This window comes from Harpia harpyja, chromosome 1 (assembly GCF_026419915.1).
Source record: "Harpia harpyja isolate bHarHar1 chromosome 1, bHarHar1 primary haplotype, whole genome shotgun sequence".
In the NCBI taxonomy this organism is placed as follows: domain Eukaryota; kingdom Metazoa; phylum Chordata; class Aves; order Accipitriformes; family Accipitridae; genus Harpia; species Harpia harpyja.
In genome coordinates, this window is record NC_068940.1 from 52,568,109 (window position 1) to 52,582,264 (window position 14,156).

A 14,156-nucleotide genomic window follows, 5' to 3' on the forward strand; every position below is an offset into this window, starting at 1 on the left:
TAGATTCAAGACTGTTTGACATCTACAATTCATGCAGTTGGTCCAAATAATACATTCACTAATTTGTTCATTAGTTCCAGAAGACTGTACCATTCCCTTCCCTGTTACCCTCTGCCAATTATTCCTACTTCATTGTAATGCTCCAGACTGCCACTCCATCAGTTTCACAGAAAAAAAAACCATTAATTTTCCCCAACATAGCAAAGAATGTTACCTGTAAGTATCAGGGTCCAGAGGAAAGTAAAAAAAACCCTGCATAGTGATAATCAGAAAAGGATATAGTACTCAGAAACAAAAGGATGTATTTCTTGTTACTCTCCTGGACATGAGGACCCCAGGTCCCACAGGATAGCCACCTGGCTTTATCCTTCATGATCTAAAACCACGATATATTTATACTTGGCCGTATACTGCTCCATATTTAATATTCAGCCTAAATGTCTTGGAATCCAAAGCCATGCAATAACGCTGAGTAATATCCATGTGTTTTATTTTTGGCTAAAAAGAAAAGGCATCAAACATAGGCATCCTAAGTTGCTATGCTGTCCATATGACAACGATGCTATTGCAAACTGCATGTGATATTGCCAAGAAAAATATATACTGTGGAGACAAAAGTCACACACACATGGACAGAAACTAAGTATTGCACAGCACTTGCATGCTTACCGCTGTAGGAAGGAGCAGGGCATTTCCAAGCTTGTTGCCACTCTGACACTCGCAGACAAGCTCTGCTCCATCTCACAGCAGAGAGATTGAGACATTAGCACAGTGACCTATTGCACTCTAACTATTGGCACCGACCACCTCCACTGCAGAACAGACATAAGAAAATATCTCCACCCCTCTGTTCTCACACCACTCCCTTGCTCCAAACCCGACTCCAAGCTTGGTGCCGGAACAGCACAAAATGTATGCTCAGCCATACGTTCTCTTTTGCTACCTCAGCTACGCAGGAGAAAACCTTCAGCAGATAAATAGAGAAAGCAGTTGAGGATAGAGATATCTTGATTGTCATGGGGAAAAGGTTAGAGAAACTCAAATCTTTTAACAGACACTTGCCAGAAAACCAGTTGCAAAAAGCCTACAGCCTCTAAACTATGGTATCATCCAGCTCCTACCTTAGGGATGCATCCATATTAGCATTTACTGCATTGCAGGGTTCACTTTAGGTTTAAATTTGTTTTGCATCTATACTTGGATTCTTGCAATATCGCTCAAGCTCTGGTGCAGTCAAAGCAATTTCCCTCCTGGTGAACTAAGGCTGAAGTCATGCATTAGAGCAGCATCTGTCTCACCCCACCTGTGACGGTGGCACAAGGCCCTCCTGTGGTTAACACTCTACATGTCCATGGTGCACGCCTCAGCTCAGCACCTGATGAAAACACCTGTCCTGGAACCTAACAGGTCACTACAAATCAAACCCTGACTCTTTCCTCTTTGTGCCACATCAGTCAGTAATAACACAACCTAAGTTTCCGCAGGCAACTTGCCTCAGAGTCCTGCTATCATATTGCTCAAGCTGAACAGGCTTTCTGTTCTTTTATCTCTGCCCAAAACAATTCTAAAATGCCATTAATTAACATACATTTACCGAGGACTGGAACTTGCACACAACTTCAAACTTTCACCAAAGAAAACATCAGTAAGGCACAAAATGATCTCCAAGGACTGTACATACCAGTGTTAAGGATTTCAATGATGAAAATCCAGTGTTCAAAAGCCTATAACCAATTTTATAGATGGTGCAGAACTGCTGCATTTTAATAACTTGACATCAGGCCGTAGCCTCACTAATTTTCTTCATACACTATGATGTTTAAATAGGAAAAACAAACAGGCATTTGCAGTCAGTGTAGAGACCATGTAGGTAGAATGAGCCAGAAAACTTCATGCTCTCCTTACACTGTTGAGTTCCTGACCCTCTCACAGCTAACGTAGCAATTTGATCAATTCAGAGGTACACTGAAAAAGCTAGTATATGATCTCATAAAAGCACAGAGATCCCACAGAAATATATGCATGTAACTGTTGAGCAAACATTCCTGTCTTCTCTATTCGATCTTGTATGTTGTTGCCTTTCTGTTTGTTCACGAACACAACTAGTAAGCTTGGCTGCCACACACACACACATACTCTCACTCCATTTGTACAGTCCTGGATATATTTATGAGTGAACTGATAATCCAAAGCAGCTCAATGTAAATGAACTCCTGTAGCGTGTATTTGTTCAACCAGGCAAAAATGTCAGCCTTAAATGCCTGCATTTATATTTATACCTCTGTGATATGAATTATGCATCTGCACATATTAGTAAGATCTCTGTCTTTCTCTTCTATTAAGCTTTGGGCTGGTCCCTTGGGAACTCATTATCTACAGTGAGTTTCACAAGGGCTTGATGACGCTACCAGAATTGTTATTGTACTGTACCTTCCCAGAAAGATTGTGATATTTTCCCCAGACACCCACAGTTCAATTCAGTGTTGACTATTTAATTGTCTAATAGCAGTGAGCATTCCTCCCACCAAGCCAAAATAGTGAAATTGAATTATCAGGAATATTACTGGTTTGGTTTTGTTTTGTTATTTTTTTTTTTTTCCAGAGACAGAGCGAGCCATTAAACCAGCACTTGGATAGGTCCTGCTGGAACAATTCCAGTGTTGCTCCTTTCCCCTGGCAATCAGCTTCAACTTACTTTTCTGTTTTCAAAGCAGGGTTTGATTTCGCTTTTTTCCAACTGCCTTGGGATGGCAACTTTGCCCGATGTCGGAGCTCATGTGGGAGACGGAAAGCGGCCCACGGTTCAGTCGGTGTACCTCAGAGTTCGCGGCTTGTGCCTCGCCATCCCCGTCACCTCGGAGACTGACCCCACCGAGGCAGTGGGGTGCGGCAGGCCACAACACCCCTCAGACACCAGTCATGCTCCAGGCCACGCCAGCAGCTTTCCTCACGCCCGGGGCCCTCAGCTCGGGAGCCGTTGGGCATGAGGAGACGTTGGCCGCGTTCCCGACCCCGCGCTGAGGAGCTGCCGGCAGCTTGGCTTTTTTCCCCTCTCCAGTCCTCCTGCCATAGGATTTCATGACATTTCAGTTAATTTATTTCTCTGGTGAAGTCGCCCGACGTCGGGCTGGGCCGCGCCGGGGGAAGGCGGGGGGCGGTGCGGCCTCTGCCGGTCGCCGCGGGAAGAGCAGCGGGAGCCCCGGCCTGGCCCGGGGCAGCGTGGCCGAGGCGAGGACGGAGCCCGGGCGGCGTACCAGGGGCGATGTGTGGGCAGCACCGGCTGGGAGGGGGGTGACGAGATGGGGAAGAAGCGCAGTTCCCGCAGTTCCCTCCCCAGCGCTGGGTCCCGAGTCACGGCTGCTCCAGGAGGCGGCTCGGGGCTGCGCTGCGGGGAAGGCACGGGCGGGTATTTCACGGCCGCGGGCAGGGCTACCTCAGCGGGCCCTCCCGGCCGTGGCAAGCGTCCGTCCCGCCACGGCCTCGTCGCGGCGGCCCGGGCGGCCGGAGCTTGAGGAGATTTCCTCCCCTCCCCGACAAGGAGGAGGCAGGAGGGAGGGAAGGCGGCTGAGGCGGCTCCGCGCCGCGCAGAGGGCTGCGGGTACCCGGCGGGGAGGAGCGGGGCGAGGGACGGGGCAGCGGTCCCCGCAGCGGCCGCGGGAGACTTGTAGCTCCGGGGGGGTCGGTGCGGCAGAACCACGTCGAAGGCGTCCCCATCTCCATCGCGGCTTTCCTGGGGGAGATCATCCTTGGCTTTGTGGTTTGCGTCTGGTTTTTTAAATAAAATGACCGCCCCGTCTTCCTGAACAGAAGGCAACGGGAGGGCGTTTGTGCCCCCGCCGGGCTCAGGTCGCAGGAGGCTGCAGCGAGCGGAACCCAGACCCCCTCAGCGCCGCTACACGCGGTCCGGGCGAGGCCGCCCCGCCTGCCGCAGGCGCGGGCGGGAGCCCCACCAGAAGCCTCTCGCCGCGGTATTTGGGCGGCGGGGTGGGTGTTGCGGGGGTGGGTGTGTGCGCATCTCCCCAGTCAGGAGCACTTTTTTAATGCCCAGCTGGCTCGCACCCCGCCACAGACCCATACTCCCCCCCCCCCCCCCGGTCCGGGCGGCGGGAGGCGGCCCCGGCTGCGTCAGAGCCGTGCAAACACCGCCGCCGTGCCCGCCGCTATTTAAGGGGCCGAGGCTGAGTCGCCCCTAACTTTCCTGCCTGGGCACCCAGGGACCTCGCTCCCTCCTCGGGTCCGACCTCGGGAAAGCGCAGCGGAAAGGTAAGAAGGACCCGTCACCCCTCCTCCGACTGCATCTCTGCTGGGGGGGGGGTGTGGGGGAGCGAAATGGGGGTGTCCAGGCGCTTACCTGTGCGGCGGCTCCGAAGGCATCCCGCCGTTTGCTGGAGGAGAGGCAGCCGGGTCCGGAGGGGGAGAGGACTTGAGGTGGCTGCTCCCGGCACCCCAATACTCAAAAACGTCGTATTTTATGCGTGGCAATTGTTTTCTGTTTAGCGTATGTGGTGGGCAAATAAACTTGATTTTCTCCGATTCTAAAATTAAAAGGTTACGTTCAGTATACTGTTCAGAAACTCGAACGATTCAAAAACTCTCATGTAGCTAATTCATGTATATTTATAAATGGAAATTACCCCAGTAGTATTAAGTACTAGGAAGCTTGTTTCTCCTAATAACTGAGGGTAGTTTCTCTGTTTCCAGAAAAATACTATTTTGGCTCATATGATCAAACAGTCTAGTAAAGCGACATCGTTTTGTCCAGTACTTGTTTAAGGAAGCGGTAAAGAATTGGTTACATTTGAATTCTCTGTTTTATATGAAGATTATTGTTAAGTTGCACATTATTTCTTACAGCTTTTAACTAAACAGCTTTCACCACCCCACCTATTAGATCAAATGCTTGGGAGAGTGTTATATTTTGTTTTTTCTTTCCTTGGGACAAGTTTTTGTTTTTCTGTGTGTGATGAGATGAAACCTCTTGAACACTGAAGTTCAAACCAATGAAGGTTGGTAGAATAAAGGCTCTTCATAGAACTTGTCAGAACTGAGTATTTGTAATAGCAGTTTTTAGTACAACAGCAAAATGCTGAAATGTTTGAATCCTGAGATTCTTCACAGAGCTGGACTTATATCCCTTAAGTTTTAATGAAATACAGCTTCCAAAAAAGAAAAGCAAATAAGAATTGAGTAGATCAGGGAGACATAGCACATACTACAGTGAATTAATTTTGTTCCTTCCAGTGTATCTTCCTCTTATCAAGGGATATTTAACTATTCATGTACATGTTTTCCAACTTAAGACAGATCCCACAGTTACCTGCATTAAAAAAAACCCCAGCACAGACCTAGTTTGCTCGGAAACCAGCACCCCCAATGGAAGATGGGGGTAAGGACAATATACAATGCAGTAAATCTGGTCATTTTAACAGCCTATCATTCCTTTTCTCCCCAGCAATGTACAGCGGTACATGCATCTGCGTGTTCCTTGCTGTGCTCTCAGCGAGCTCTTTCGGACAGCAGACTGTGGGCTCGCACAATGGGAATCCACTGGCTGCTGAGCTTGAGCAGAGCTTGACAGAACGCCACCGGCACATCCATGCCCCTTCATCTGCTGGCCCGCTGAAATCCATGCCGCGGCTGGATGGAAGCATTGACCAAAGAGCTAACATCGGTGCTTTGTTGGCCAAGTATCTCCAGCAAGCCAGAAAAGGTACTGGTTAGAGCCTACTTACTGTGCTACTTCGGTGGCAGTGGAATTTCCTGCAGGGATGCCTAGATGTTGAGATAACCCTGTCATCGTCTAGCATGAATTCCTAGAGAAGGCAGGATGTAGATTTTGCCTGGTTATTCCTGAAGTAACAGAGCATTCTCTTATTTACTGCAGAACTCCTCCCCCAAAAGATTTGTACATAGCAGCCACTGACTGAAAGCTGCGTACAGGTAACTGAAGAAAATGTAACCTACCTGTCAGGCCATAGTTCAGCTTTTATTTTTAACTTACTATTTTCATAGCCTTATAATAATTTTGGCATTATTTTCAGCATGTTGTATCTTAGATAAAATACAGGAATTGCATTTTCTTCAAACTTTTTCATTTAGTTAACCTCCTTCCTCCCTTTTTTAAGTTAGAAGAGCAGGAGAACTTTTCTGAGGATAAATACAGACCAAATGGCTAACTTTACCTCAGCCAGAAATACCTGTACAAGGGAAATCTTCTCAGTATTGGATTTTTCATGTGTTTGTTCCCAGAGGAAGTTACGAAAGTGTGAAAGATCAGAATTCACATTTCTGAACAGAATAATTAAAAGCAGTGATAAGTAAAAGCACATTTGCTTCAAAACATGTCAATTCCTGTCAGGTTTTTGGTCTCAGGCGGCCTGGGAACCCAATCTTGCAGTTACTTAAAACCCCCATGGCATTGTGTTTGTAACAAGGGCATGAAGCACCGGTAGAGTAGTGATATTAAAGTGGTTCATTCTTATCACGTGATTTATTAGTCACTCGGGGAAACAATTGTATTACGTACATGAGCTAGCAAGGGAAAGAGTAAAGCTGTCCCTGTCGACATCTTACAGTATACGTTTTATATAGACAGAAACACATGCCATCTGTGTTAAATGATGGATCACAATCATTGACCACTGAAACTCCCCCCAAGAAAACATTTTTCCTTTTGAGCTGTCTCGTCTCTGTATTGCTTTGTATCTCAATAGAGTAACACCATGGGCAGCCGAATTGCTTTGGCCTTTTGACTGCCAACCTCAACAAAAGCCACTACACAAACCTTGTTTACTTGTGATGGCTTCACTCTAGTCTATCCCCTGTACTACAGGGGAAGAGGACATCTGAGAAGAAAAGAGGGCTTGAGGGGAAGGCAGTAATTAGGATTACCTGGACATACAGACATTGAGAAATTATTTCACTTCCAGCTCCAGACTGTGCTTAGGATAAAAGTCACTTTATGTAAGTAAGCTTTCTCCTTTCCTGTCTCTCCCCACAACCTTATGCAGACCATTTAACCTTCCCCTCCTGACAGCCTCACTGCTGACCTCTATGCAAAGCAAAATACTATTCTTATTTTTGATGGCAGTCTGCAATGAAGAGAGGCCACGTGCATTTTTATGCATTTCATATACAGCCATACACATTCATCTGTGTACATACAACAGAGCCAAATCAGAAACAACAGGAAGAGAACCACTCTTAATACAGTCTGAGAGACTTCATCTCATGTTACCAATTTGCACAATATCCATTAAGGAACTTCTTTTAGCAGTTCACATAATCTAATGGAAAGAGAGTTCAGACATGAAATTCCACATAATCTAATGGAAAGAGAATTCAGATACAAAATTCCACAATTCAGTGCTACAGTTAAAGCTGTTACTGAGTAAGAATGTTATTGCAGGAGTCTACAAAGCAGAATCCTCATTGCCTTTCCCAAGTGTAGTCATTGTTACCCACCTACATGGAAACTGAACTCCTCTAGTTTATGTAGCCATTATATTCTCTTAAATATCTGGCTGACATTTCCAAATAGCTTAACCAGATGAAGTGAAAAAACCACTTTGGATTTAAGATGTCTTTTTGCTAAGTATTAACATGAGGGAGAATTTCCTGCATACATGTTAATTGACATATATAATTAACACTACAAAGTGACTGTTAGCAGATGATGGGATTCTTGTGATGTGACTGGGCTAGCTGGACTCTGGTTTGTAGATGTAGTTGCTAGTAACAGAAGAGAAGATTCACAGGGACAAAACAGTATTTACTTAATTTATAACAATACAGACAGTGTTCCTATCAAAACATATTCTCATTTAACACAGAAGTTCTGGGCAGTACTTCAGAAATCTCTGCAGAACACTCAACATCTACTGTATTAGTCACTTTTAACCTGTCTAAACCATAATACTCACTGGAAAACTCCATCTAGGGGGAAGGACAGTCTGGGCATTTGCTAGTGTTAGCAGTCAGCAGTGATGGCATTTGCCCTTGTGATTAATAGAAAGGCTGATTTTGGACAACGTTTCCAGTTAAAATAGAGAGAGAGTTAAATTCTCTCAAGGACTTAGGGCTAGGTGGCGGCCTCATAGCCAAACTGCTACAATTTTGAATATACTTGCTGTACCTTGATTCTGCAGTATCCACAGGACATCTCTGGTGGTTTGAGGAAAGGTAGTTAAGGTGCTGTTAAGAAATTAATTTTACTGTTTGTGACCCTTAGCTTTCAATTAATTTCACCTGCAGGCTTTCAGCATGAACCTGGCACTGTGTAGAAGAGATGTTGTAGCTGTCAAGTCAGTGACATGCACATTTACTATCCTCTAAGGAGCCCTTGCCAGTCTAGACCATAATGGCACCAGGGGAGCCCACAGGTCACTGCAGGCTCAGAAGTCTCTTAAATACCGACATCTAAATGATGGTTCTGTGCTGGTTTAGCCCTGTCTGATTAGGGTGCCAAGAAGCCATTCTCATCAACTTAATTCTGTATTTTGAATTATGAATGTGAATTTCATGGGGTTTGAGCGTTTAATGGTAGACATTTTTTTCTAGAGATAATGACATTTTTTGTCTTTTTTTTTAGGTAGATGTCTAAAACATGGCTGGTTTCTTTTTTTGGTTACCTTTAACTCTCCTATCCCCCTGCAACCACTAACAAAACAATGCAGTTGGTTTTATTTTTAATGGATCATGCTCATTATAAATCATTACATGAGGAAAACCTTGAAATACAAAAGCAGAGAGTCACCAAGGGTTCCTTCAAAGCACAAGACACTGTAAGCAAGGCAATTGTGTAGATTTGGATTTGTGGGCTTTGATTTGGGCTTCTTTTCCTTTTTGATCAGCTTGAGTGTTCCTCAAGCATCAGTCTGCATTGAATACTAATATATTGAATCTGTTCCTTCCTCACTCAAGGCTTAAGCTCAATCTAATTATTGGCATATGTCAGTTTTGGCTGTTTTCAGGGAGTACAGAGACAAGTAATTTACCTTTCCTGCATTTTTAGTTACACAATGTGATGATGTCAAAACAGAGGATTACAGCCCTTTTTTAAAACCATAAATTCTCCTTGCAAATAGTTTGTGCCTCTCATGCCTTAAGCAATGAAGACAGGAAGGATAAGGCAAGATCAGAGATCAGCATCCAACCTTGCTGTGAAAGGAATTATGAAAGCTTGGGATAAGCAATGAAAACGTCACTGACATCGTAATAAGCCCTGTATAATTCCAGCAATAGACATCTCTAGCTATAAATTCCAGACACAACTTTCTCCATTTCAGGACTATTCCCACTTCTCCACAAAACCTGGGATTCATAACTCTACCCCACTTGTTACGGGATTTGCACTGTAAGAGCTCCTGTACTTACATTTATGGCTCTTCAAGCAGCACGGGACTGTGGTGGAGTCCTATCTCAGGCCTGAGTCTGCTCTCACGCAGAGTTATTTTGCATGTAGAGCAACTCTCCCACTACCAGCAAGCAAGGGTGTGGTCTTACAGGAAGAGTGAGAAATGGTTTGGATTTTCTCTCTCTAGTGAAATAGGAAGGAAAAAGGAGAAATGCACCCATATTCCTTCCTGGCAGCCAGGAGCAGAATGCTCCTGCAGCAGGAGGGAGAAAATGATCTGTTTATTTTACAATAAAAAAACCCAAGCCACTTTCAGGACATTACCCGTAAAGTTTCTATGACGTTTTCCCCAATGACTTGACAGTGGTGTTACATGGTCTTTATTAAGTTAACTAGTTTCAACTATTGCAGACATCTGCTAATGAGTACAAAACAGATCAGAAAATGGATTAATCTGAAAAATGTGTCCACTTACTCCCTGCTCTCCCAAACACTTTTTCTTTAGGTCCCACTGGAAGGCTCTCAGTTATGGGAAACAGAGTACAGAGCATTGATCCTACACACAGGATAAATGACAGAGACTACATGGGCTGGATGGATTTTGGACGCCGTAGTGCTGAAGAATACGAGTACTCTTCCTAAAGAATAGCAAACTATAGCAACAGAAAAAAAAAAATCACACTCCCATGTCTGTACAGAAAGAGAAAAATTAATTTGTTGTTCTCTTTGAATCAGTGTTTTAAAATATATCACGTATTTGATGTAAATTTGTCTGTAAGACTATACAATGCAATATATACATATGCAGAATTTTCCAGAAAACGTTTTCTTTCTTTTGTTGTTTCTCATACATTGATATTATATTAAAATGATTTCACTTATCCCTTCTTGTCCTGTCACTGCATGTTGCTGGGTGTCTTAATGTACAGAGAGGCAGGCAAATGCCTTCATTCTGCAGTGTAGATACATTCCATGTGTTGAGTAGTCAGACAAATGAGCCACTTCTCAGAGAAATCTTGTGTCAGTCTCAATAGCTGTGAACTCTAAAGGGAACTTGTCCAAATACAAACACAACAGCACAATACTGCCAGAAAAGGCCAGCTATCTTCATGGTGACCCCGTTTGTAAAGGACTGAGTTATACACCAAGCCCACACGTTCGAAGTGAATAGTCAGCAGTGCTAAAACTAAGAAAAAGAGGAATGACACCGATGTGTTTCATCTTCCTGGCTTATTTTTATGTTGTGAACTAAATGTGAAAGTTCTGCTGACGGCTACGAATCACAGAATAAAGAGAGCATTCCCTGCCTTGTGGTGAGCCAAGTGTTCATTTGGGGAGGGGGTGAGGACCATTCCCTGAACAGAGCAGAAGATGTTCCTGAAGGGTAAGGAGGTATCAGAGCAGTCTCTAGTCACAGTGTCCTACAAGGAAACAGGGTGCTCCTGACTATCGCAGAGGCAGCCTGAGTGAGTTATCGCCCACTGGCATGGGGAGATGGAGGGAGATTGTGCCCAGCCCTTACCTGGCACAAAGCAAGGCAGAGAGCCCCACACTTGCAGCTGGGGAGTGATCCCTGCTTGTGCAAAACCAGCACACTGGGGACTGACCAGCGAGTCCCCTCGCAGTCGTTCCTGCCAGCCGGTGGGCAGGCTGCAAAAAGTGTTTTACCTGCACTCTCCTCCTTCACCCCTCCTGTGGCTCCTGGGTCTGCTTCAGCAGCTGGTTCTCACATCTAAGGAATTCCCCAAACTGAAAAAGCAGGTGATTTTGCATTGTGTAATTCACAGAACTTCTCCGGACGTGTGCATTAATAAGAAAAGGAAGGCATTTGTCGCATGCTGAAAAGCTGGTGCTTGCCAAAGGGGAGAGGCAGGTGAACGTCTGTGAGAGACTGAAAGAATTAATGTCTCAAACATTGTGGTGGGGCAAGTTCTGCTTAAAGACAAGCCCTGCACAGCAAGGAACCAAGGTGAAAAGCCCATCAGCTCAGACATCAGTAACAGGAGGGGGAGGGCGTGCTGGAGGGTGCACAGCTCCCTGTTCTGATACAAAGATCAAACAATGGCCACACCATGCAGGGAAGGAGAAGTTACTCCACAAAGGACCCCCAAGCCCAAAGGCTCACAAACTGCTCATTAACCTGACAAGTTCGGGTGCCCGCCCAAAGGAGGGGCAAGGATGATAAAAGGATACAAACTGAAGCCCCGGGTGCGCAAGCCCACCAGAACTGGACCCCTCGGCTGACTGAACCAATGCTGGACCCAGGACCAGTGAAATCTTTCTCTCTCTGTCTTCTTCTCTCTTTCCTTTTCCTTTTCCACAATCCCTACACCTCATCCCTTTAAGACATGAAACCGTTGACCAAGTCTGGGATTAAGAGCGGATCCAGCCACCTCTGGGTCCTTCTCTGAGGAGGAGTCTAGAAAGCAAGGGGGTCTGCTCTGAACCTCGTGACTCAACGGGAGGGAGGATCTCCTTATTCCCTGAATTGATGTATATGGTTACCCTGAGTCACACAGTTTACAGAAGTAGTCTTATGCCAATATCTGTTGTGAGAAACCCTGCCACCTACTACCATGCCTCCCCAGTTCAGTTTGCTTCTGTCATGAATAAAATCTTTAACTGATCGTATGGTGTCGTTTCACCTTAATTTAGCCCACGAGAATTTCGAATTAAACACAACTCCCTGATCTGTCCAGTCTGGGTCGTGACGTCTCAGCAACAATTTCTACAGCAGTTAGTAGGCAAAAACGATGCATAGAAAATAATACACAGAAAATATTTGTACTAAAACAAAATTCTACCAAAACCAAGAAGATTGGGAAACAAAACAAAACGGTTATGCCAAGGGCTGAACACAAAAACATTCTGAGTTGTTGTTCCCAGCAGAAGCTGGGAGAGCAGACAGCACTGCAGAAATCTGCAATGAAAGGGAAACTTCAGCAAATGGTAACTGGGGAATTTTTCTTCTCTAGTAACAGCAACTCTCTCTTTTTGTGGATCTCATCTTGAAAACAGGGAACTGCTTTTCTGCATGGACTTTTCTTCCTCTTGGGCTCCTTCCAGTCAACCAGTTTCCAAGCCACCTAGACTGGCTTTTTTCAGTTCCTTTCCAACTGTAATGAGTTCCTAAACATCTGAATTGTCTCCTTAGTTTTGACTGTTGCCCACAGGAAGAATCCAAAGTGCCCACGTTTCCAAAACTTTCAAACAAGAGATTAAAATCAATTAACCTAGTTTTTTCAAACTGAGGAAAATATAAATTAATCTAAAAATGCTTAGATGAAAACATTTCCCACCAAAGTGATATTTCTTTAAAAGTAACTTGGGAGAAAACTAAGTTTCTACTTTGCCATCTTTTAAATTTATGACTGGAACATTCAAACAACATTTTAAAATATTTCTATCCCTGGCTTATTTAATGAAGGACATAATACTGTAATATTGCAGAGGGGCTGGGGGTGGGTGACATTACAAATCTAGCCTTATTACTGTGGAATGTTGTCATCAGGAAAAAACCCAAACCTTTTTTTTTTGCTCCTCTGTCTCATTTCCTCCAGGCAGGGGAATGGAGAGACAAAGACGTTTCCTCCAATTCCTCTCTCTTCTGAAGGTCTCTGAAGACGTCCATGAAAGTGCGTGGCCCTCGGTGCAGCCGGGTGACAGTCTTGAGGGCTTTGACAAGTGGCTCCCCTAGGACAGGGGCATCTTTCCATTGCCTGCCACACATCAAATGGTTCCACCACCTGGCTGCTCACAAGGCTCCCAGGTAATAAGACCCCAACTATCTGTGCTCTCCTTGCGATACAATTGCAAGCAAAGTTCATCTCTTTTTGACAGTGATTAAGAGAAACAGTGATTTTTCTTTGCCAGCCCACCACCATTTATAAGTAATCACGTCTGCCACCTTTCCTGGAAGCCCAAGAACTTCAGACCTAACTTGGTCTAATTTTTTTTACAGTCACTGCACATGCCAGTTTTAATATTTAAGCAGTACCAGTGCTGTAAAATAGACCAGGGGAATAAAGGGACTTGCAGTGACTCACCTGGCATCCTAATGAGGATTAAAAACATACACAATTTAATCTCTTTTTTTTTTTTTTCCCTGTCTCCAGACTGAAGGCCTTAGCCAGTCAGTACAGGTAAAGGGGGGCCCTCTTCTGACTGGGCATTGAAATAACTTATCGAATGAAAGTGAACTTTCCAGACGGCCTGATCCTGCCGCGGTTTGCTGTGTTTGTAGATGCTTCTTGGGTCCACCTGCCCGTCAGTCTTTCAGCAGAAAACAGCTTCTTACCAAACCTCACCTGGATTTCAGGCAGGTGTTGAATTGCCCAGCCCTGACAAATTCACATGGAGACATATCGCAAGGCAAGGCAAAGTGCCGGCGAGGCACCCATGCAGAGTGGGAGCGCTGGGCAGAGCAGGGAGCCGTTCGGGATTGCAAGTTGGGACCTACAGGCCTTAAATTCTGCCAGAGACCCTCTTTACCACCTAAAACCCAGCTCAGGACTAACACGGCTTTTCAGGTGCTGCTAAGATACAAACTTGTAGCTGCCCGGGACATCTATTCTTCATGCTTAACGCTCACAGGAGTACTGGTTTGGGGGCAATTGCAGTAACCATCAAGGCAAGAGGAACTGTTGCTCCAGGGCACAGCACTTGCTCCTGGAGGCAAGGGGGAGCTGGCTGTAAGTGGCTCAGCAACGTCCTCCTCCTTCTCCTAAAACCATCAGTCACCCGCTCCTCTGGGAGCAGAAGAAACTCCCAGGTGGGACAGGGTTGTAAAGGCTGCCGAGAT

General features: G+C 45.3%; 1 protein-coding gene across 1 annotated transcript; it reads left to right on the forward strand.

Annotated features, from left to right (window-relative positions):
* The first annotated feature begins 4,131 nt into the window (after nucleotides 1-4,131).
* CCK (cholecystokinin) lies at nucleotides 4,132-10,236 on the forward strand. Its single transcript, XM_052794252.1, has 3 exons — nucleotides 4,132-4,263; nucleotides 5,453-5,710; nucleotides 9,861-10,236. Exons 2-3 carry the CDS (start codon nucleotides 5,455-5,457, stop codon nucleotides 9,995-9,997), a joined length of 393 nt encoding a protein of 130 aa, XP_052650212.1. The 5' UTR covers nucleotides 4,132-4,263; nucleotides 5,453-5,454; the 3' UTR covers nucleotides 9,998-10,236.
* Nucleotides 10,237-14,156: the final 3,920 nt, after the last annotated feature.